At 54.1% G+C, this 22,082-nt stretch overlaps 1 protein-coding gene across 1 annotated transcript in view; it reads right to left on the bottom strand.

The window, feature by feature from the left end:
• PITPNM3 (PITPNM family member 3) overlaps positions 1-22,082 on the bottom strand; it is an 85,432-nt gene that overhangs the window by 28,083 nt on the left and 35,267 nt on the right. The window contains exons 4-6 of the mRNA XM_045824442.1: positions 16,803-16,850; positions 1,510-1,586; positions 814-1,049 (exon numbers count right to left, since the gene is read on the bottom strand). Coding sequence (XP_045680398.1) covers positions 814-1,049; positions 1,510-1,586; positions 16,803-16,850 — 361 coding nt within the window. The remainder of the gene's footprint in view (positions 1-813; positions 1,050-1,509; positions 1,587-16,802; positions 16,851-22,082) is intronic.

The following is a 22,082-nucleotide window of genomic DNA, read 5'->3' as shown; positions in this document are numbered from 1 at the left end:
CCCTCCCCAGCCCCGTCCCCCAGTGGAGAGGGCTCCTTCTCCCCTGGGAGCACAATGCGGTGTCACAGCGGATCCCCACCATGTGCTTTCCCTGTGCCCCACGCCGTGCCAGGTGCTTCCCATAGGCCAGCACCCAGAATCCTCAAAAAAAAAAAAAGAAACAAAAAAAAAACCCTCTAGGAGGCGGTTATCCTCCTGAGGACCTGAGCATCCCCACTATACGGATGAGGAAACAGAAAGGGAGAGACTGAACAGCTGCCCCCAGGGTGCACGGCCAGAACTCAGATCCAGGCTGACCACACACTTAACCTTACTATGCTGCTTTCACAGCACACACTGAGTCACTCCTCCGGGAAGCCTCCTGGCCCTCTTCCTGAGTGTCCTCGGCACCCTGAGCCACCTCCACGGGAGCACACTTGCCTCCTGGGCCATAATTACATGGCCTGGGAGTGAGGCAGCCTGGGTGTGACCCCCGGCTCCCGTCGCTGGGCAACCCTGCAGAAAACTGCACTATCTCACCTCTCAGGGCCTCAGCCCCCTCACTTGGGCCAACAAGACCAGGGCCCGCTGAGCCCTGGAAGTGGATCTGAGCTGCAACAGGGGCTGGGCACCGCCTGGTCCCAGGCTGGGGAGGACTCAGGGCACAGTGCTAATGACGTCTTGCTAACCACTTCCCGCTAGTGACACTCATGGTCAGAGAGTCCGGGCAGGTACCCCCCTGCCCAGCAGGTACCCACATGGCAGGGACAGCCCCTCTGCTTCCTCCTCCGACCACCAGTGCCATCCAGTCCCAACAGGCAGAAAGGGACTCACTTGGAGACCAGCGAGAAAGCCTCAGAGCAGATGGCAGGACAGGGGACAAACTTGATGAGGATGTGGCCCAGGGCCGCAGGGAAGTGGGCACGCGTGACCTTCTCCAGCACGGAGCTGAAGGTGTGGATGTCGGCCGCCTTGCAGGATGGGTCCCCCGAGCCTGTGTCCAGGATGTTCCCTCCGTGCAGCACCAGCAGCAGGACGTGCGTCTTGCAGGAGCGCTGTGGGCCGACTTCCTGAAAGGGACACAGTGGGGACAGAGAGACACAGGCAGCAAGGAGATAGGGTGGGGGAGGGGCAGTACAATGAATCACATGCACACATGCGTGCACACGCACACACCCACTCGCACACACACGTGCTGTGGCCAGAGAAGCAGGCACCGTGCCCGGCCTGTCTCAGCTCCAAGTCGGGGACCTCTCCAGCCCCCCATGGGATGGGTCCTCCTGTGCATTTAGAGTGAGGGGCACAGGTTGCCAGGAGGGAAGCCCCTCAATGTCCCAGTAGGAGGGGTCCCAAGGGGTCCTTCTTGTTCCTATGGGAGCCAGAAGCCCAGAGCAGGACAGGATGCTGCCCAGGGTCACATAGCAAGTCAAATGAGCAGCTGGATGGAAACTAGACAGCCTGTCCACCTAGGGCTCTTCCTAAAACCCTGAGCACAGCAGGGGCCCAGATGACCCCAGACAGCCGGCTTACCTCATTGTCCTCGTGGATCTCGATGCTGCCCTGGGCTGGGAACTTCTGTCTTCTCAAGGAAACCCGGTACAGCTCTCCTGTGGTGGGAACAGAGGGGGACTCTGCTGGCGCGAAGCACGGCCCACAAAACGACAGCGTCCAGAGCTACGGAGGCACCCTGCCGGGCCCTCGCCTCCAGACTCAACACAACGTGCAACCCTTTCTCCGCCTCAAGTAAGAAGGCGTGCAGGATGAGGCCACCAGGGATGCTGTCCCGGTGGTCAGCAGGGGCATCCTAGAAAGGACCGGTCCTGCTTCCCTTCCACAACGACCACAGTACAAGGGTCGTCGGAACGCTTCCACCTCCAGTAATGGGCAGAAATTTGGGCTAAGCATCCAACAAACTACAGCTGCCAGATTTTTAAAAAATCACTCAATATGTTTGAGAGACATCAGAGAGACAGCAAAGCCTTGAATCATGGGCACCCCATTCAGAGGAAGGTGAGCCTCAGAGGTACCGCTGGCGTTTGGACCACACTCCTCATAACTCATCGCCCTCGAGCCCTGGGGCGAAGCCAGCCGGCTGCCAGAAATGCTCTTCTTGCTTCTCTCAGCTGCCTGGGCTCGCCGCCTCCACCTCCAGGAAGTGCTTCTTGGCATCCAACCCTCCCTGAGCTCACATTCTTTCAACACAGACACTACAATCATGGACCAGATCTGGCCCACTGCCCATTTCTGTAAATAAAGTTTTATTGGAACACAGCCATGCCCATTCGTTTACGCATTATCTGTGGCTGCTTATGCATCACAGAGACTTTTTATAGCCCACAAAGCCTAAAATATTTACTATCTGGCCCTTTAAAGAAAAGCTTGTTGACCCCTGGTCTAATATCTGGTCCATAATGATGGTGAGTCTTCTCCCACCACTGACGACCTATGGCCAGGGGCTCCCTCTCTGGGACCTGGCAGCCCCAGCAGCAGCTGGGGACCTAGGTCAGGCAACAGCTCAGGACTTAAACTCGGACCAGGTGATGCAAGTTGGCTTTGGACTCTTGGGTAGAGAAAGACCCCAAAGACACCCAACGGCCCCCCACTGCCTACCCAATGATGCTGCCACCATGAGAAAGTGAGGAACCCTTCCTTCTATCCAGCTGATCTTGCCTTCTCTCCTCTTTGCCCCTGAGAAGGATACCACTTTCTCTGTGTGGCTGAACCTCAGAGCTACACTGCAAAACACTTGTTTGCCTGCAGTGACAGGGAACTCATCTCCTAAAGCAGCCGGTTCCAGGCAAGGATGGCCCTTTCCTTCTCACTTCACACCTGCCCCACCAGGAGCTCACTACACCCTGCTGGGAAGCCCATTTGGGGAAGGTTCTCCCAAGGGGCATTGCAGGCAACCCTGCAGTAGGTGTGGGTGGGAGCCCTGGCCAACAGGTGCCTGAGTCAACAGGCCCCTGCCACTGCTGGCCCCAGGGGAGGGTGCATCTGCAAGGAATTCCAAATGAGAAGCTTTCCTGGGCAGGGGAGTGCATCTCTGAAACCGTCTGTCCTCACAGACACAGCCCTGGTCTAAGGACAACTGCTTTATGAGCTCGGAGCTACTTCCCACACAGACAGGAAATCATTTCCTAAGTGATGGAGGACTCCGGCTTGGAGGAGGAAGAGGGAAAACTTGTTCTGAGGCCTGACTCTGCCCAGCACTTCCCAGTGCTCCTTCCAGCAGCCCAGACTCGCTGCCTTGCTTCTGACATCCTGTAGGCCTTGCCCTGGACATGGGTAGAAGAGGCCTGGGCCCTGCCCTCAGGGCAGGATCCAAATAAATGACAGTAGATGGCTCCGTTTTACTGAACACACATGTTCCAGGCACTGTGTGCTGCACAGGTGTCATCTCATCTGGTCTCCACAAGTAGCCTCTGAGTTTTGGTCCTCTTATTACTAGCCTCATTTTACAGATGAGTAAACTGAGGCCCACACAACCTAAGTCACTAGGCCCAGGCAACACAGATGAGAAGACTGGTGAGCTGGCACGTGGACCAGGTAAGAGTGCCCCACACTCAGCAGAAGACAATGCTTGACAAAGTGCTCCCTTATCCACCCAACCTCCACAGCTTCCCGGGGAGCTGGACACAAAAACCCCCATTCTACAGAAGAAACAGGAGGACAGATTGATAAATGACATCCAGTAGACTGAAGTTCAGGTCTCCCATGGAGACCAGGTGACAAGCAGGAAGGTGAGGGAGCAGGAGGGAAGCCGGACATGGCTTTTTGCGTGCTGCTGCCGGGCTGGTGGGCCAGGAGAACCCAGAGCTTGCAGGGCCATGTCTGTGGACCTGGAGCTGGGGAGGCCCCTGACTTCTGGGGCTGGGAGGGACCCAGTGGGAACCATGGACTTTGGAGCCAGAATGCCTGAGTTCAAATCATGGCTCTTATCAGCTGTGTGACCTGCAGCTTTGTTTCCTCATCTGGAATACAGGGATAACAACAGCAGCTACTGCTTGGAATGGTGATGAGAATAAATTAGTTCATATATAGGGAGGGCTTAGAATGGGACCTGGAACCTAGTAAACACTATATAAGTATTATCTTCACCCTCCACCTCCTCCTCATGTCCTCATCATCATCATCCAGGGTGCACTGAGGGGCACAGGTCCACAGATGATAATATTTGACCCAAGGCCAGTAGGGACATTGCCGCCTCCACACTCTCCGGCCCTGTCCCTAAGTCCTCCCTCAGCCCTGGCAGTCTCCCGGCCTCTCTGGGCTGGGTGCCTGCTTGCTTGCACCAGGGAGCCTGTTCACAGCATGATTACAGGATTAAATACTGTGATTGCTACAGATTACCACAGCAAGGCTATAAATAAGTCCAAGGGAAGACATGCAGGTCTCACCATCTCCCGGGCACCAAGCCCTCTGTTAGGTGGGGGCCGTGTCCTGCACCCTCTCTGATTACACAGACCAAGGAGCCCCCACATCCTTGATCCACCTGCGGCCAATTTCCCAGGGGCCTGCTTGATGCTCTGGGCATCAAATCAGGGAACAAGGGCTGTGTCCTGGCCGCAAGTGATGCTGAAGCAGCTCCTGGCTCGGTGGGGATGGGAGACTGGCAGGGTGTCCTTAGCACCCTTCACCCCTTCCCTAGCAGAGGGAAGGGTCTGGCCTCCTGTGCTGTTTGGGGTGGAGCCTTGCTTCCTTTCAGTGAACAAAAGCCAGAGATGTTTTGCTTTGGGAAAGGGAAGAGGGGAGCCCTAGTCTGCCAGATCCAGATTCTGGCCCCTAGAGAGTAACTAAGAGGACCAAGTTGCCCCACTGAGAGGTACTCTCTGGTCTTAGCAGGACCCTCCATAGACAAGCAGAGAGGCAGCCTAGGGGGCCCCTGCCGGCACCATGCCCACGAGGGCCCTGCTCTCCCAAGCACCAGACGTCACCACCCCAACGACTGAGGCTACGGACTCTGACTCATCCACGAGACACAACTCCTCCACTGCTCCGTGCCCCTGCTCGTCCTGAGCCTTCGGCCTGCTAAGCCCTTCCTCCCCTTGCAGACCGGCAAATTCTCACCTGTCCTTCAAAACCCTGCTCTGTTGTCACCACCTCTGGAAAGCCTTCTCAGATCTACTTCAGCAGAGACGGTTATGCCACAGCATGCTGGGCAGGGCCTGGCTTACTGCTGGGAGGTGACTTGTCTATTTCCCCATCAGACTGTGGGCCCCCTGGGAGCAGGGTGTATCGGCTGTTGGGGCTTTGTGTGGTGTTTTGATGGAAATTTACTGCACATGAAGATCCAGGGCTCACAGACCGTGAGACAGCTCTCTGCGGCCAATGCCCCAGGAGAAGGGGTTCAGGGGAGCCTCATCCTTGGGAAGCACGTCTCTTAGAAGTCCCCAGGGAAACCATATCGGGGAACCTCTGGGAATTCTGGAGAGGCGTGGCCTGCACTTGGTGGCTCCGCAGCTAGAGGCTCCCCGGGAGCCTCTGGTGACAGGATCGGCCAGCAAGGGCCCTGGTTGGCGGGGAGCCACATGCCAGGCCCACTTCCTGTTCATTTCTGCCCGCATGACCCTATTCAGGCCGGTCCCTGCCGCGCCCAGATACGGGATGGCAGCCCACAGCTGTTTTTGTGACAATGTTTTGTGACAGCCTTTGAGGCAGGCCAACTACCACAGTGCCTGCTTCCAGCGCCCCTGCCAGTCCCGGCACGGACACGGGTGGCCCACCCAGCACGCCATGGCTCCTCCTGGCAGCTGAAGAATGGAGGCTATTTTTGCTTAATCACCACCTTGGAAAGGCAGAAATCGTGATCATCCCTCCTAATTACTGATGTGCCACACTGCTCTGGAGACAAAAGCCAAGGTCATCGCCCACACACTCTCAGCGGAGTCACCCCACTCAGTGGCGGTCTCCATTCTGTGTTGCCAGCTGTGGCCAGGACCCGGGAGGGGTGTGGATGCGGGGGTAACCCCTAGCTGAAACTGACCACTCTGTGTCACCCTCCACTCTACCAGCCCCTGCAGTGCCCCCCACCTCCATTCGTCGCCCCCAGGGTCAACCGGGCAGAGCTGGGCCCAGCTCGAGGCCATGGGGCATGTCCTGAGCCGGACCGACAGCAGTGTCCGATCCTCTGGGAGCAGGTGGAAGCACAGGCCTGGTGCAGACGCACGTGTTGTGCTTGAACCCAACAGCTCTGCTGTGTTGCTGTGAGGTGGGAAGTGAGAGACAGATCTGGGAAGATCTGGGAAGACCTAGAGCCTCACTCAGCAGTGAGCAGGGGTCTCAGAGCCCCATGTAAACCCATACAGAGAGGGGCACACACACTGGAGGAGGTGGGCCATGGTGGGGAATGAAGACCCTAGGCAGAGGGGACCTTGGACGGCCTCTCCACACCACCGCAGAGTAAGGGCTTGGCCTACATTCCCTCTTTGAGTCGGGCAGTCGGAGATTCTCGGATCCAGGCAGGAAGAGACCGTGCCCTGGGTGAGTTCCGGCATCCGTGCCCAGCAGCACCATCCCTAGGGCCTGCACAGACCTGCAAGTCGCTCTGAGGGCTGTGGAGAAAGAAGGATGATCCGGGAAACTTCAGGTGGCAAAGGTACCTGGATTTCAAAGCAGTTAGTTCCAACCAGGGAGCCTGGCATCAATGTCCATGCAAGTCCTGTTGCAAATTAACAAACACAGGTTTGGGGAGCCCTTGGCAAAGAAAGGAGTGAGCTCTGATAGTTTCACCTGCAGCGTACCTAGCCAGCCCCACTTCAGTGCATGTTGAGTAGGGTCACTGGCCTGGGAACCTGAGGTAGCGCCAAGGGCTCAGGGCACCTGTGGAGGAGGCAGACACCAGCAAAATGACAGACTAGGAGGGGACCCACAGCCCTCACAGCAGCTTGGGGGTGCGGGTTAATGATCGCCAGCGGGATGTGGGTAGCATGGCCTGAAGTAGGGGAAGGACAGGCCCTCGGCTGACTGTTTTAAAACTTTTTAAAAACAGGAAAATCTTTGAGCCTGTGAAATGTTCTTTAGGAGCCCAATCTGCAAGTCGGATGAAAGTGGACCGCCTCTGGCTGAAGCAGGTTGGGGGCCCAGAGCCCCACTTTCCCACTCCACCCACCCCACCCCTGAGCAGTCCCCGCCAGATACAACTGAAACGCCGTCACCTTGTTCACCACCCTTCTCCACGGTGGGCCACCCTGGCGAAAACCAGCAAGCTAGGTGGAGAGGTGGGGGGCTGGGCCTGTGTACTTGAAGGAAACACACCAAACATTCACTGAGTAGTTTTCTCTAAATGGTAGGACCATGAGAGATATTTTTTTTACCTTTCTACTTGTCTCTGTTTTCCAAATTTTCTCCAGTAAGCCCGCAGTCATACAGAGTTTAAAACTCTTTATGAATGTATCTACTGAGTACACAACACAAGCATATGTCACAGTGATGATAAGAACATTTTTAAACAAGCCAAAACCTATACTTTAATGCATGTTAACACTACAAGTAAAATGTTTCCTGCCCTCTCGAACTGACAGGCTAATGAGGGAATGTGAAAAGGAAGAGAAAGGCTTGTGTGAGGAACAAATACACGTGAAACACACTGAGTAACTTATCATCCTGCAAAAAAAAAATCTCAATTATCACTTGCCAATTCCTACTCTATTGATTATTGCCCAAATTAGTGTCAGGGCTGAAAATACCAAGATGACTCAGATACAGCACATGACCTCAAGGATCCTCAGGAGGTGCCTCAGGTCACATGATCAAGGTCAAGTCACGTGACAAACACATAGGTCACGTGACCAAAGGCTGCTGATAGCCTAAACCAAGGTAATAGGGCTGCCAGAGGTACCTCTCAGCCTCTAAGGCTGCGTGCACTAGAGACTTTTGTTTGGAATACGGAGGGGACATTCCTGCTCTGCGCTGCATCCCAGACCACTTCGAGGGTGCGTGTGGAGACCAGTAATGAGGCAGGAAGGTGTGGAAGGGGGCCCAGCCTGGAGAAAAGCAGGCTCCAGGGGCCATGGTAGCTGCCTGCAGATCCCTGCAGAGCTTTGCTTGGGCCACAGGAGCAGAGAGCACAGCCAGGATAAATGGGTGTGAGGTGGTTTCTGGAAAGTCCCAAGTTTTAGCACAACCTAGGAGATGTTTACAACAGCTTAAAAATGACCCATGCTGGCCTGGAGAAGACAGGGAGTGCTCCTTCACCAGGTTATACAAGCAAGTTATGTAAGTTGCCACTCAGCAGGGAGGCTAAGGCAGGAATTTCCAACCGGGCTTGGGGATCTAGAGGCTGAGGCCCCTCCTCTGGCTCCTTAACCCTTTCAGTGTCAGCATCCAGTCAGGTCAGCCTGGACTCACCCTGCTAAGAGGCCAAAACCCCAGTGAGTCAATGAGCCCTCTGTAGAGACACTAGTCCAGACTAAGGCCTGACCCTTGCCAGGGTTTGAGTCCTGGATCCTGCCTCTTGAAAACCTGCCAGCCACCCCCGGCGAGCAACAGGAGAGCTCCAGGGAGTGAATTCCCCCAGACTCCAGCTCAGATCAGGAAAGGCGCCACCTCCCATCAGGCCCACTGAAGGGTCCAGAGATTTGATTCAGCTGCAGGAAAATGCCCTCCCTCGCTGCACTGGGACGCCACGAGGGCTTGGCTCCTCCTGTCCTGGTGACTCTTCTGTAATAAAGGCAGCCCTCCGAAGACCCGTCTTGAGTTTCTAATCATCATCCAGTGTCTCCAGCAATCTTCACATTCGTCCTGAGAGGCCAGAGTGCTCTCCCCATTTTACAGATGAGAAAACTGAGGCTTGGGGAGGTTAAGTGATTTATTTCTATATGTAGGCAAGGAAGAGGGATTTGAACCAGATCACTAGGCCAGGGCTCTTTCATCCTCCCGCAGCATTGCCCACAAAGATGAGGTATTAGACAAGGGTGCTCTCAGCACTCTTTCGAATGCTCCCACACAACCGCCTGCCCTGCAGAGTGGTAGGAAGGACAGAGGGAGAGAGGCTGTTATTAGGAACATGAACCTGCTCAGACCTCTTGGCCTGCCCCCTAGGGGACCCCTGTCAAGCCCACCCTGGCTCTGCTTAGAAGCTGGAGCAAAAACGAAGAAATGCAATAATCTGCTCCAACCCACACGTTCCCTCTCACCCTGGTAACCCCCTCAAAATGAATGTGGGCTCCAGAAGAAGGGCTGGGAATGGCTCTTAAACATACAGAAAGATGTACTCAATCTTGGAACCCTTGACTAGAGGAATGCTCACGGAAATTACTCTAAAACACCTTTTTTTCACTTCTCAGACTAGCGATGATCAAACCCACGCTGCCCAGGGTGTGAGAAAACAACCCTCCTCATTCATTGCGGGTGAGAGTGAGAACAAGTCCAACCTCCGGGGAGGGCAAGTTGACGATGCCATTCAGAATACCAACTGCCCGTGACACAGCAAGTCCAAGTCCACGTGCATAACGACACATGTACCGTGCTAACCATGGTCACCCCATACTGATAATACAGACAAAAGACGCAAAGCAGGCCCATGTGCTCGCCCACGGGGGACCGCTGGGACACACTGCGCGGCAGCGAGACTTGACACCATTGCAGAGGCATGAGCCTCTAAGTGCACTGAGACAGCAAGACAATCCCCATATTTTTCATCTGACGAAAGCAAGGTGGAATGCACCGTATGCTCCCATCTGTGTGGGGTATATATAAAAATACAGACAAATGAATATTTATGGAGATGTTCACGTATGCTGAGACTATTTCTGGAATGGTCTATAAGAAGCTCGTCATAACCTTTCCTTCCAGGGAGAGCGGCAGGGGGAGCTGGAGGACGGGAGGAGAGGGCATACCTGTCACCCTTTGTTCCTTTAGTGTTTTATGCCATGCACGTGTGTCACCTACCCAAACGACAGATTAAAATTCAGAACTTTTTCAATGCACATGTAGCAGGGTGATTTTTTTCCCTGAGGTATCAATTTCCATTTCCTCCTGGCTCTGGATTCTTGGCCTCTGGGGAGGTTTGGGGCATAGCTCGCTGGTCTTTGTTTCCAAAAGCACCTTTATTCCCAGAAGAAAAAGATTTGAGGAAATAGGGGTTCTCTCAAGCTGAAAAGAAATCCCTAGCTCCACCCCAGACTGAGAGGAAGACAGAGACCAGTGCCGGGCACCCTCCCAACTTGGGGCGCCCTCGCAACTCCAGGAGGATGGACAACTTCGGCTGGCCACCCTCTGTCCCCAGAGCTGCAAACCAGGGCAGAAGGGACCACCAGGCTGGGGCCCAGATGCTCGGTGCTCACGAGGCCACACCCCTGTACCAGCGTACACACTCACCCCCTGCAGGTGCTGGGGAAGAACCCGGGGGCCCTGAGAAGCCTCTGGGATCACAGGTGGGGAGTTCTACCCACACAGCTGCATGGGTAACCATAGAGAAATTATAAATTGGAGTCTAGAAAAATGAAGGAAAGGTCCTTCATGGGTGAGCAGTGGATTGTGCAGGACGATCTCCATTTGCCTCTCCAGACCCTCTTGCACCTCTCAGCCTGGTGAGGGCGTGCGGTAGAGACTCCCCTGCTTTGGGCTGGGCTTGGCGTGGGGGAGGCACCCCAAGGAGAACCTGGGAGTGTGAGGCTCCCTCCCTGCCGGGTCGCCAGGGAGCTGACTGCTGAAGGCCGCAGCTCTTTGAGCTGCATTTTATTCCCAGAGCCTGTCAAGGTGCTGGCATATAAAAGATACTCATTAAACACTTTTCAAACAAATGGATAAATGAACAAATAATGTGTTTCCATTCTGCACCCCTGTGAGCATCAGAAACTGTACATGTCCCCAGCAGAGCACAGGCACTGCACAGGTAGACTCACATAGACACACATGTACCTTCACATACATGCATGCACCAAGAGGCATTGACATACACGCCAACGCACATACACAAATGCACAGGCACACACGCACACACACACTAGAATGGGCTGAGCCAAGCATAGACATACGCACACACACACGCAAGAAAAGTGCTCCCAAGGCGGACGTCTGCCATCCTGAGCTCATTAAAGCCAGCTAAATATAGCTCGTCTGCAGCTGTGCTCAGCAAGCTGCCCACACAGGCCAGGAAAAGACACCAGTTACCAGGCAGAGGAGTGGGGAGACCAGCTGTGGGCAAGGGGCTTCATGCACTGCCCCTGTGGGGGCAGCTAGGGAGGCACAGGGCTGAGGGTGTGCAGAAAGGAAGCCTGCTGGTGGCTGGACACCCACAAGCCCTGGTCATTGACCGAAGGCAGTGGGCCAGGGGTCGAATCACATCCCCACAGCGGGGTAGATGATGCTGAGCACCTCCATCTTCTCTGTTTCCCTTGGGAACAACCACACATGGTCGTCTAAAAGTTAATTTGGTCAAGCAGCAGAGCTCAGTCCAGGGCCAGGGACTGGAGTCAGGACACAGCCTGGGACAAATCAGGGTCCCACTGGTGGCTAGGGGAGCCACTCGGTGGGGATGGAGATCCAGGCTCAGTCTGGGACCATCAGGACTCAGTCCACACCATTGTCGGGTCTTGGTCTGGGGACAAGAGTTCAGAGTCCCACTGAACACCCCACTCTAATGAGTAGCCTTGGCCATGGGCCAACCTTTCCCACACTTGGGGCAGCCACGTGCTGTCTCCACCCTACCCCACCTGCCCCCAAGTCAGGCACTGGCCCTGGGAAAGCCATTTGGCAGGCACGAGGGTGCATTCCCTGTGTCAGGTCACACACTCCACACTGTCTGGGCCGGCCCAAAGTAAGTCCCCCTCTCCTGCAAGCTCCCCCACCAGGTGGGGGTGAGACAGGAGAAGCCCCTTCAGTTCTTACTTTCCTGTACACATCCTGGACCCTAGGGTGTTTGAGGGTGGAGTGGAGCTGGGCACCTGCATGACTCAGGGGACAAAGGGGCACCTCCCCAGGCACCTGGGTGGCCAAGGAAAGGAGAAACTGCAGGAAAATGGCAGCTCAGACCAGCATGGGACCAGGGTCTGGAGATGGAAGAGTGAAGAGACCGGGAGCACCTTCCCCAGGAGGTTGCTTACTCCGAGTCTTCCTTTTCTCCTCATAACATGCTTGTGATGGCTGCAGCCCTTCCCAGCTCCCAGGTCACTGTGGAGGTCAGAGGGGCCTCTACACCATAGTGCTGCTGTGACAGGAAGAGGAGAGTGAGGCAGCCACGTGCCTCCCGGGAGAGTCATGCTCTTCCCTGGAGATGGGCCTGGGGGGCCGAGGAAGGAGAGCTACTGCACCACTGAGCAACGGCTCCGCCCTCAGCCTCCTGGGAGATGCGCAGGAGTGAGCTGGGAGGGGAGGGCCCAGTTTCCCACCAGGGCAGCAGTGAATGGAACAGAGAGGGCGAGGCCCACCGTGCTGGGTCCCAAGGAATCATCCTGGAACCCCAAGTCCTTCCTACAATGTGCCACAAAGGGGGCTGCATGGGTCCCCTCCACAGGAATAGACGGAATGCTCAAGCTTCCCAACTAGCTGATGAGAAAATGGTGCATAGAGTCTCCATGCTCCTTCTGGAAGCCGGTGTGGACAGCAAGGGGGAGAGGCGGTGGACTAGGGAACAGGTGGGTCAGGCTCATCCTTGACTGGAGAGCAATCGCAGGGCGGCAGCTGGAGACCACGAGGACAAATCTGACTCCTGTGAAGGTCTCTCCAACACTCTGAGGAAGGACTGGAGTGGAAGACACTGGAGGCAGAGAGGCCAGCATTCAACCCATCTGGGAGAGAGAAGACAGTGGCCTCAACTGGAGGAGGGACAGAGACAGAGAGTGGTGGAGGCGCTGATATCAGTAGGAGGTACAGTGGATACTCTCAGGGGTCTGATCTGATTCTGGAAGGTGATGGAGATGGAGAAGTCTAGTACAACCCCACATTTCCAGTTTGACTTTGTGGAAAATGGTACCATTTGCTTTGGACATAGGAACAGGAGTGAGGTTCAAGAAGCAGGTGCTGAGTTCCTCCAATGCCCGCGCTCAGCACCGTGGCAGCACCCAGCACTGTGGCAGCGCTCAGCACTGCAGCAGTATGCTAGAAGAAATGCTCTATAAATGTTCACTGTGCTGTGGAGCAGCATCAGAGCTGGACAGAAAGACATGCAGACCGAGGAAAGCAGGAGACAAAGAGGTAGCACGGGAAAACCAGAGCAGCTAGAAGGGACTGCAAGTACAAGCCAGACAGGGGTGGGCGACAGGCAGGAGCTGAGGCTGCACAGCAAGTCAGTGGGAGGGACCCAGGTCTCCAGGTCCACCTGGCTCTTTCTCTCCTTTGCCCTCTACCCAGCCCCCTCCACACAATAGCTCCCCAGACTTTCTCCACTCTGATCCAAACAGAAAGCACAAGCAACTGCAAGATGAAAGCTGGGACTACCTGGCAGCCACAAAGGAGGGAGGATCCTAGGACGTTCCCCCACCAAGGCCACCGCGGATGGCCCGGGGGAAGGCCTCCTTCCCGGCACTTCCCGCCTGTGGCCAGCTCAGAAGGGCTCCCTGGGGACTCAGACTCCTGAAGAAGCATCTCTGACAGTGACCCCGGAGACAGCCACAGCAGCAGCCAAGTGTAGGAAAGACCGAGCTCCGTGAGGCGATGAGATTCACCCCCAGCCTGAGCCTGGAGTTCCAGTTGCCAAGTCTCATCCAAAAGCCAAAGATAAGTGAGACTATTAAATGTCTCCTCCGTGAGAGGTGCAAATCTTGGCACCACATGCATGATCTCTGCACCCTCCACCAATCTAGGAAGTAGCCATCACGGTCATCTTTCCACCGTGGAGTAGACTGAGGCTCAGAGACAAGAGGTAACTTGCCCAAAGTGGAACAGCAAGTAAATGAAGGAACGGGCCTCAACCCCAAGCCTAACCTGCAAAGCTCAGATGCCACAGGATTTAATGCTATAGGATTTTATCCAGTCCCAGCATTTTCCGACTCCTCCAGGGCAATTTGTATCACCTCCTACCTTGTTTTTAGTGAGGTTTTGAAAACCAAGTGGGAATATTATGATGATATACAGGGATGTGATTATAAATAGTAAATCACATTATTAACATCAGGCATAGCTGTTATTCTGTTTTTATTAGGGGTTACAGAATTTTATTTTACCAATTTTGGAATAAAAATAAACAAATCACCATCAATTACCACCATCGTTTCATAAAAGACAATATTCGAATGCACCAGTTTGCAGACGGGACGCACCAGCAGAATAAAAAGCAGCCCTCCCAGACGAGCGCACTCAGCATTACAGAAAAACGTGTAACAGTGTTGCTGGCTTTTCACTGCCGAAAATGGGTCTATCCTGGGAATCGCTAAGTCCAATGAGCACCACGGCTCCGGAATTCCTCCATGCTCCTACTGTTACTCTTTACTAAATAAGAATATCTTTAAGCAACATAATCCTAACTAAAATCGGTAACCATGGTGAAAAAAACACAAACAGTTTGCCTCTACTTAAACACGCTTTTTTTTTCCAGCCAGCTCCAGAAGACACCAGACATCTGGTCAAGTTCACCCGTGTCTGTGGCAAACGGAGTCGTGGCTCGGCTCTGTGGGGACAGGCGGCTGTTTCCCTGCTGAGGCTGCAGCTCCCAGAGGCCCAGAGGGAAGATCTGGGCTCCTTTCCTGGCATTCCTGTATTAACCACGTTTTTATTTTATGTTGTTTGGGCATCCTGGGGACACCAGGCTGGCCGAGGGGAGCCTGCCCCTCCCAGGGCATGCTATTTCCTAGAGGCAGTAAACTTGGACTTCACCTTTCATATGCAAACCAACCAATCCACCTCCTTTATCTAACTCTCCCAGGCCAAGCCCCCGCCCTAAGTCACCCCAGAGCTGGGCATCTGACAATTAGGGACCACCACCCTGCAGGCCAGAGCCTCAGACACGATGCCAACCAGCCAGTGCCCAGCAGTTTCCTCTCCCCTGCCTTCCTTTCCCTCGGAAAGCACACTAAAGGTTCTGGTTTTCCCCTCACTCCTTCTGTCTCCTGACCACACCTCGTGCTTCCCCAGGGCCCTGCACGGCAGGGCATGTCCACTTGGGAACTGTACATAATAAATTTCTTCAATGGCATTGATCTCTGCAATTTGCCACTCAGTCACCTCTATGGATGAAAATCCCAGGGCACTGCACATTTGAACACAGCTCCCCCGACCCTGCTGAGCTCCGTCCCTTACATTCCACGAGGACACAGCACGCTTGCAGCCTGCACCCGGGGGGTGCCCCTGACACTGACACCCCTGCCTTCCAGCCCCTGAGGGACTTTGTCTTGAGTCACCACTGGACCTTAGACACAGAGAAAGCTCCTCAGGAGGCCCGAGCGCCTACTCAGTGCTGGGGCCGGGCCCAGGGAGGCTGGCGTGGCAGGTAGCCCTCCTGCACCAGAGGGGCAGAGAGCTTGGAGGAAGGCCTCCGGGAAGGCTTGCACCTGGGGGAGAGGGCGGGCAGAGTGGGCTGAGCTCCCCTGAGAACAAGCAGAGTTTACCACCCCAAAATATGCCTTTTGGGATATTGATTATTTTAAGCTGGTTATTTTTAAGGAACAAAAACTCAGAAAGAGGCTTTTACTTCCCACTTACCTGCCTAAAGGAATTTAGATAGAAAACCTGCCTAAAGGAAGAGAGCCATCACCTCAGCAGTGTGAACTCAGCGTGGGAGGCAGGGAGGAGCCAGCAAAGTCCCTGGGCCCCCCTGTTCCATGTGGTCCAGCAAGAATTCAAGAATTTGTTCACCACACTGTGCTCATTCTCATCTACCTGGAGAATTGCCTACCTCCCCTTTAAAGTCCCACCTCCCTCTCCTTAGTCCAAAATAGCACATAAGCCTCAACGGCCCAATGTGTCCTGGGGTCCCATATTCTTAGGGATCCCCTGTGAGTACATATGTAATAAATTTGGTCAGTTTTACTTTTTCATCTGTTTCGTGTCAATTTCATAATTAGTCCAGCTGGAAGAACTGACAAGGGCAGAAAGGAAACTACTTTTCCTCCCCTATACCCCCAAAGCTACAACCACAGATCAAAATAGGAAAGAAAAGTAAGGGAAGCTCTGAGCCTACACCCTCCTCCCAAACACACACACGGACCCCTCTCCTAGCTTCACGTGAAACTCAGTTCTGCCCAGAACAAAGACATTTGACTCGGTGCCCACCAAGTTCATTCCAAACCTCCAGGAACTATGCCCTGAGTTTACTGTGCCAGCCAACAGACATCTTCACCAAGTCTTTCCTGGATGAATACTGTACTAGTCACCCTGAGAAAACAGGCGGGAGGAACCTGGAGAATCTGTCTGATGTGAAGGATGACAAGGCCTTGGGAGGGCCCCAGCCTCTGCAGGCCTGGCCCCTGAGTGATGGATGCAAGCACCACACCCTGGCATAACCCTCGAATGAGGGGCCTCTGACCTCAGTCACCACAGTGCTGCCGTCTGTGGTGTCTGGTAGTTGTGTCACCCGAAGGAGACAGCATCAAAGGCTCAGGAGGGCTTGCTCTCCGCTCCCGTCCTCCCCTCTCTCTACCCCCATGTCAACAACACATGAGGCTTTCCGTGGTCCCATCTGCTCTGCTGGGCTCAGTCTCCAGCCACCGGCCTCAGGCCTTCACTCTGGCTCCGCCGCAGAGATGCCTAGTGTGTGGGTAGTTTTCCACTGGGCTCAGCTCCTGGGGCAGAGAGAGGCCCCAGGCCCTCCAATCCTGCCTGCAGGCCCAGTGGTGAAGATCCTACCACCCCCTGGGATCTCAGTGGACAGAGAGGCCCCAGGCCCATGGAGCTAGGATCCATCCAAGGGGAAGACAAGACGCCTGGGGTGGGGGACGGGTTTAACTCACTCTGCTTTTCCTGGAGGATGCTGGACGTGCACGGCACACTCCCTTCTCCTGCAGAAAAAGGAAGAAACGTGAGCAAACACCCCCACCACTGTCTGTTGGCCAGACACTTAGGAGGCTAATTTTGGCTGCCTCTGCCCCTTCATTCAGCTTCCCCACTCCCCGAGCTGGAGGTGGGCAATGTCTCTCCCACCCTCTCATACACTGCCCCACCCACCACACTTAGCTCTTGGTTCTTCTTCTTTTTTAAATCCTCATTTTTTTTTCATTGCTTTTAGAGAGGAAGGGAGAGAGAGAAACATCGATTGGTTGCCTCCTCTACATGCAGAGACCAGGATTATACTCACCCAGATGGGGAATCAAACCCAAACCCCAGGTCTGTGTCCTGACCTGGAATCAAACCTGCAACCCTTTGGTTACAGGTCGGCACTCCAACCACCAGAGCCACACCGGCCAGGGCAAGCTCTTGGTTCTTCATGCAAGACAAAGCATAGCACCTTGACCCCATTGCCTGGGGAGGTGGGGACTGGCCGCCCTCCTCCTCGGCCTTCTCTGGCACCTCCTCCCTTCCCACCTTCATGAAGCAGCTGCCTACCTGGTGTTGCCCTCTGCACACTTACTCTCCCCATAATGGGCAGCACTGAACACCACAACCATGCAGACAACAGCCAAATCTCCGTCTTTAATCCCGCCCTCTTGGATCTAAGTTTTTGATCCAAACCCCCCACTGCCTCCTGGGCATCAGCTCTGGACACTTCCAGGTAGCTCACTCTCACCATGCACCTAGGGGGGGTCCGGAGCTGCCCTCTACCCCAGGCCCCACCTCAATGAAGGCACCACTCCCACCTCCCACCCCACCCCACCCCTGCTTAGGAGCTGGCCACAGTCCTTTCCCTTTTTTGCTCCCCCATGTAATCAGTCAGAGTGCTGTGGGGTCTGCCTACTTCTTTCCTCAACATTCCCTCCCTCTTCCCAAGATACAGACTGCACAGTGGAAGGTATTTCTGTGTTGTTCACGGGTGTGTCCTGGGCCTAGAACAGTGCTTCTCAATATTCGTTGAATGGATAAGTGAATGAAACACATACACACACCCCAATACACAGTGGCATACTACCCAAATACAGAACTCCATCCTACCTCCTTGGAATATCAGAATAGCTTCTTCCTTTTAATGGGAAGCTTTTTCCCCCTATAATTATGAAGCAATATAAGCTTCATAATGAAAATTTGGAAAACACTAATAAACATTAATAAGGAAGATCCATTATAATCCCACCACTGATCCCACTTTCTGTCATTCCTTCGTCTTCTCTCCATATGCACTCTGGGGCCTATTGAGGTCATATCAGCTTTTTGCAGGCAGGAACTATGTCATTTATGTCCGCATTTCCAAAAAACAGATCAACGGCTGACTCATGGACCACAATGAAGAATCACAAAATACACATTTTGTACTTCAAGTTGAAGCATAAATGGTTCCCCAATTAAGTTACAAAACCTTTTACACATCATTCCAGTGGCTATATAATCTGCTATGGAGTGGCTACATCATGGTTGACTTTAAAAGTTTTAAAACATATTTTATTTATTTATTTATTTTTAAAGAAAAAGGAAGGGAGGGAGAAAGAGGGGGAGAGAAACATCAATTGGTTGTCTCGCATATGTGCCCCAACTGGGGACCTGGCCTGCAACCCAGGCATGTACCCTGATCAGGAATCAAACTGGTGACCTTTTGGTCTGCAGGACAATGCCCAAGCCACTGGGCTATACAAGGCAGGGTTGTTGACTTTAAAATTATCCACTGGTGGAAAGTTTCTAAATTGCACCATTGTAATTACTGCTTCAATGAACATCTTTGTGGTTGGGGCTCTTTCCGCATTTTCTATTATTTCCTTAAAATACATCCACAGAAGGAGAATTCTGTATCAAAGGACAGGAGCCTTCAAGGCTCTTGATGTGACTGCCTGATCGCTTTCTTTGAAGTATACCTTCCAATTTGCACACCCACCGCAGCAAAAGATCAGTGCTATAATTTACAGATACTCACCTCCCTGGCATTTACTTTAGCCTGTTGAATTTCTCTGCTTCTGGCTTCACCCGTTCAACCTTTCTACACCTAGCATTCCAGTGCAGCCCCAGCATTAAATTCTCAGCCTGACAATCAAGCCTTCCCATGCAGTGGCCCTGCTCATGTCTCGATCTGCACTCACAGCACAGCCTGCCCACCTTTACCTGTTCTTCCTTCCACTCTCCTCTTTCAAACTCACTGTATCCTGCAGGCTGGGCTCAGAACCAACCCTGGGGCCACCCCTTCCATGAGGTTTTAATTCTTCCCTGGGAACCTCAATATTAAGGACCCCTGTCCTCAAAAGTCAGTTCTGGGTCCCAAGGCCTAGCACAGGGTCAGGTTCAGTGAAGGCCAGCTTCCTTCCCTTTCAAATGCCCTCCTGGTGCTCACCCCACCCGACTGGGAACCTAAGAAAGGGACCTAAGCCCAAACCTCTAAGAACTAGAAAGCTCCCTGTGTCCACAGTGAGGCTGGAATCTGAGGACTTGAGGCCCCAGCTCCCCTCACTAGACCCCAGCCACTGGGAGCCTGGCCAGTCAGCAGCTCTGTCAGAGCCCCACGAGGTTCGGCAGCCTGAAGGAGCCCTTGGCATCAGGAGTCCTGGCCTTGTCTCAGTGCACTGCATGTTTGGGGCCTTGAATATGCACATCTGTCCAATGGAAGGTTGCACTCTGCCACGCTGAAAGGCCCTCCAGCTCTGCTTTTCCTGCTTCCAAGGGTGAGGTGTCCTGGGCCTGGAGGATGACACCCAAGTGACCAGACTGGGGTCTGGGATGTGGGTAAGCAATGTAGAGGCCATGCCCCAGCCTGGAAACTCACTTTCAGCCCTGACCAGAGTGGCTCAGTGGGTTGGGCATCATCCTACAAAGCAAAAGGTCACCAAGTTGTGGGTTTGGTCCCCGGTCAGGGCATGTATGAGAGGCAACCAATCGATGTTCCTCTCCCTCTCTTTCTCCCTCCTTCCCCCCCTCACTAAAAACAAATAAAATCTCCCTGCCTGAAAAGACCATGTCTTCTGAAGAACCCACAGATACCAGGTCGGGCCTCCCCAGCTTCCTCAGCAATTTTGAGTTTCCCTAAAACATGTAGGTAACTGTAGCTTCTCCAAGGACCCCAGTTCTCTGAGGAAAGAGCTAGGAGGGAGTGCCAGTGCGAGGTCAGTGTGCAGGATTCACACGGGCATCTACACAGATAGAAGGGACCATGTTAGAAAGGGGGGTGGGTGCTGGCCCAGGAGCTGGGCGCAGCAGTGTGAGTGGGCAAGGCTGTCCCTGGGCGTGGGGGAGCTTTAAGTTGCCCTGAGCTTCCTATCATTGGGTCACTGTGATTTCACACCTGTGCAGAAGAGGCCCCTTTACAGGTAAGGAAACAGAGGCTCAGTAGGACAAAATCACTTACCCACTGTTTAGATCTAGTCCCTTGTGACACCCCAACTCTGCTGAGGGCTCTTCCCATGACCCCACCTCTGCCCCTATTTGGCGGGGCGGGGGTGCGGAGCTTTCTAAAGCAAGGGCTTCCTGGGATGGCCCAGGCAGCTTGGGCCATGCTTCCTGAACTGGGGAGTCACTGAGGCCGATGAGGGCTGACACAAGTCAGGGCCTGAGGAGTGGGGAGCAGGGGTGTGAAATGGGGGTGCTTGCAAGGGGTGCTGATGAGCTGCGTCCTGAGGCTGTGACTGGCCGGTGTTTCCTCAGGCTCCGTCTCTGCTGCTGTGAAGCCCGGGCCAGGCATCCAGATGGCAGGGGTCTGTTGAGGCCACCAACTGGGCAGGAAGGAACTTGCTGGCTGACAAAGTGAGTGTGGAGCCAGCACAGCAGGAAGCTGCCTCCCTGCCCAGCTTCAGCCCCAGCCCCAGCGCTGCCTCCAGCCCCAGCTTCCCTCCAGCTGCCAGCCAGCAATTGAGTGGAGTGAGGGAGTGAGCAGAGGAGTCAGCTCTGAACCGGCTTTCTGATTAGCAGGCTCCCAGGACGAGGGTGATTAACCAAATGTGCAACTGGCTCAGCCACCACCTAAATGAGACCCCACTTGATCTGGAACTTTCCAGGGCCTCTGGGCCCCACAGCCTCGCCTCAGCTGGAGCTTTCTTCATAGGCTAAAGCTTCCAGGACAGCTACACAGAGAAGGCTGGGAATGGGGGCAGGGCCCTGGTCGGCTGCCCCAGGCTCAGCCCGCTAATCCTTCACGTCCCAAACTCCCACAGCCCTGTGCCTCTGAGCCTCATCATCTCCTCTAGTGGTTTCCTGGGCGATTTTATGTTTCCTCTTCCCAGTACCCTTCCAACAATCGGAGCTACCCGAGAGGCAAAACACGCAGCTAAGATCAGAAGCATTTTCACCAAACACCTGAAACAGAGGCATCTTCCTGCCTCCAAGGGGAGGGTTGGGGGGCTGCTGGGGCAGCAATTCAGAAAGGAGAAATTGGGAATCCTCCCCCGATACTCCAGATACTCAAGTGCCTGGCAGGATGGGAGTAGTGGAACCCGTGATTTGCAGGCCCCCGGGAGCCCAGCCAGGCTGTGGCCCAGCCTGATAGCTCAGTTGATGGAGTAAGGCTCACAAGGGAAGACCCCCAACTCCTCCCTGCTCAGACTGGGCCCCTGCTGAGTTGCAGGGTCAAGGTTCACCCTCCTTGCCTCTCACCCAGCCCATCACAACCCCCTCTACACTCATTCCCTGGCCCCTGCTATGATCTTCTACACTGGCTTCCACAATAATCTTTCTAAAAACTGGCTTGGCCTTGAATGGTGTGGCTGAATGGGTTGGGCACCATCCTACAAACTGAAAGGTCATTGGTTCGATTCCTAGTCAGGGCACATGCCTGGGTTGTGGGTCAGGTCCCCAGTTGGATGTTTCTCTTGAACATCGATGTTTTTCTTCCTCTCTTTCTCTCTCCCTTCCCTTCTCTCTAAAAATAAGTAAATAAAATCTTTTTGAACATAAAAATAAAAAAATTGCTGGGCATTCCCCTGCTTGCACTGTCCCGTGGATTCCTAGGGGTACTCTGAGAAGACCCCATCTCCTCTGCCTGATATTCAAGGCCTTCACCTTCAGCTTTCCCACTCTTCCTCATCTCCCTGACCTCCCCACCCCTTTTTCACCAACCCCCAAACAACACCTTGTACCCCAACTTCAGTCAAAATGAACTCTGTGTGGTTCCCCAAACTCCCCTACCTTCTAGTATCTCCCTCTCCATCACTGCACCTGCTGCTCTTGCT

Source organism: Phyllostomus hastatus, unplaced genomic scaffold (assembly GCF_019186645.2).
Source record: "Phyllostomus hastatus isolate PE091 unplaced genomic scaffold, TTU_PhHast_1.1 phas_scaffold_55, whole genome shotgun sequence".
Lineage (NCBI taxonomy): Eukaryota > Metazoa > Chordata > Mammalia > Chiroptera > Phyllostomidae > Phyllostomus > Phyllostomus hastatus.
This window is presented reverse-complemented; position numbering and strand designations above follow the sequence as displayed.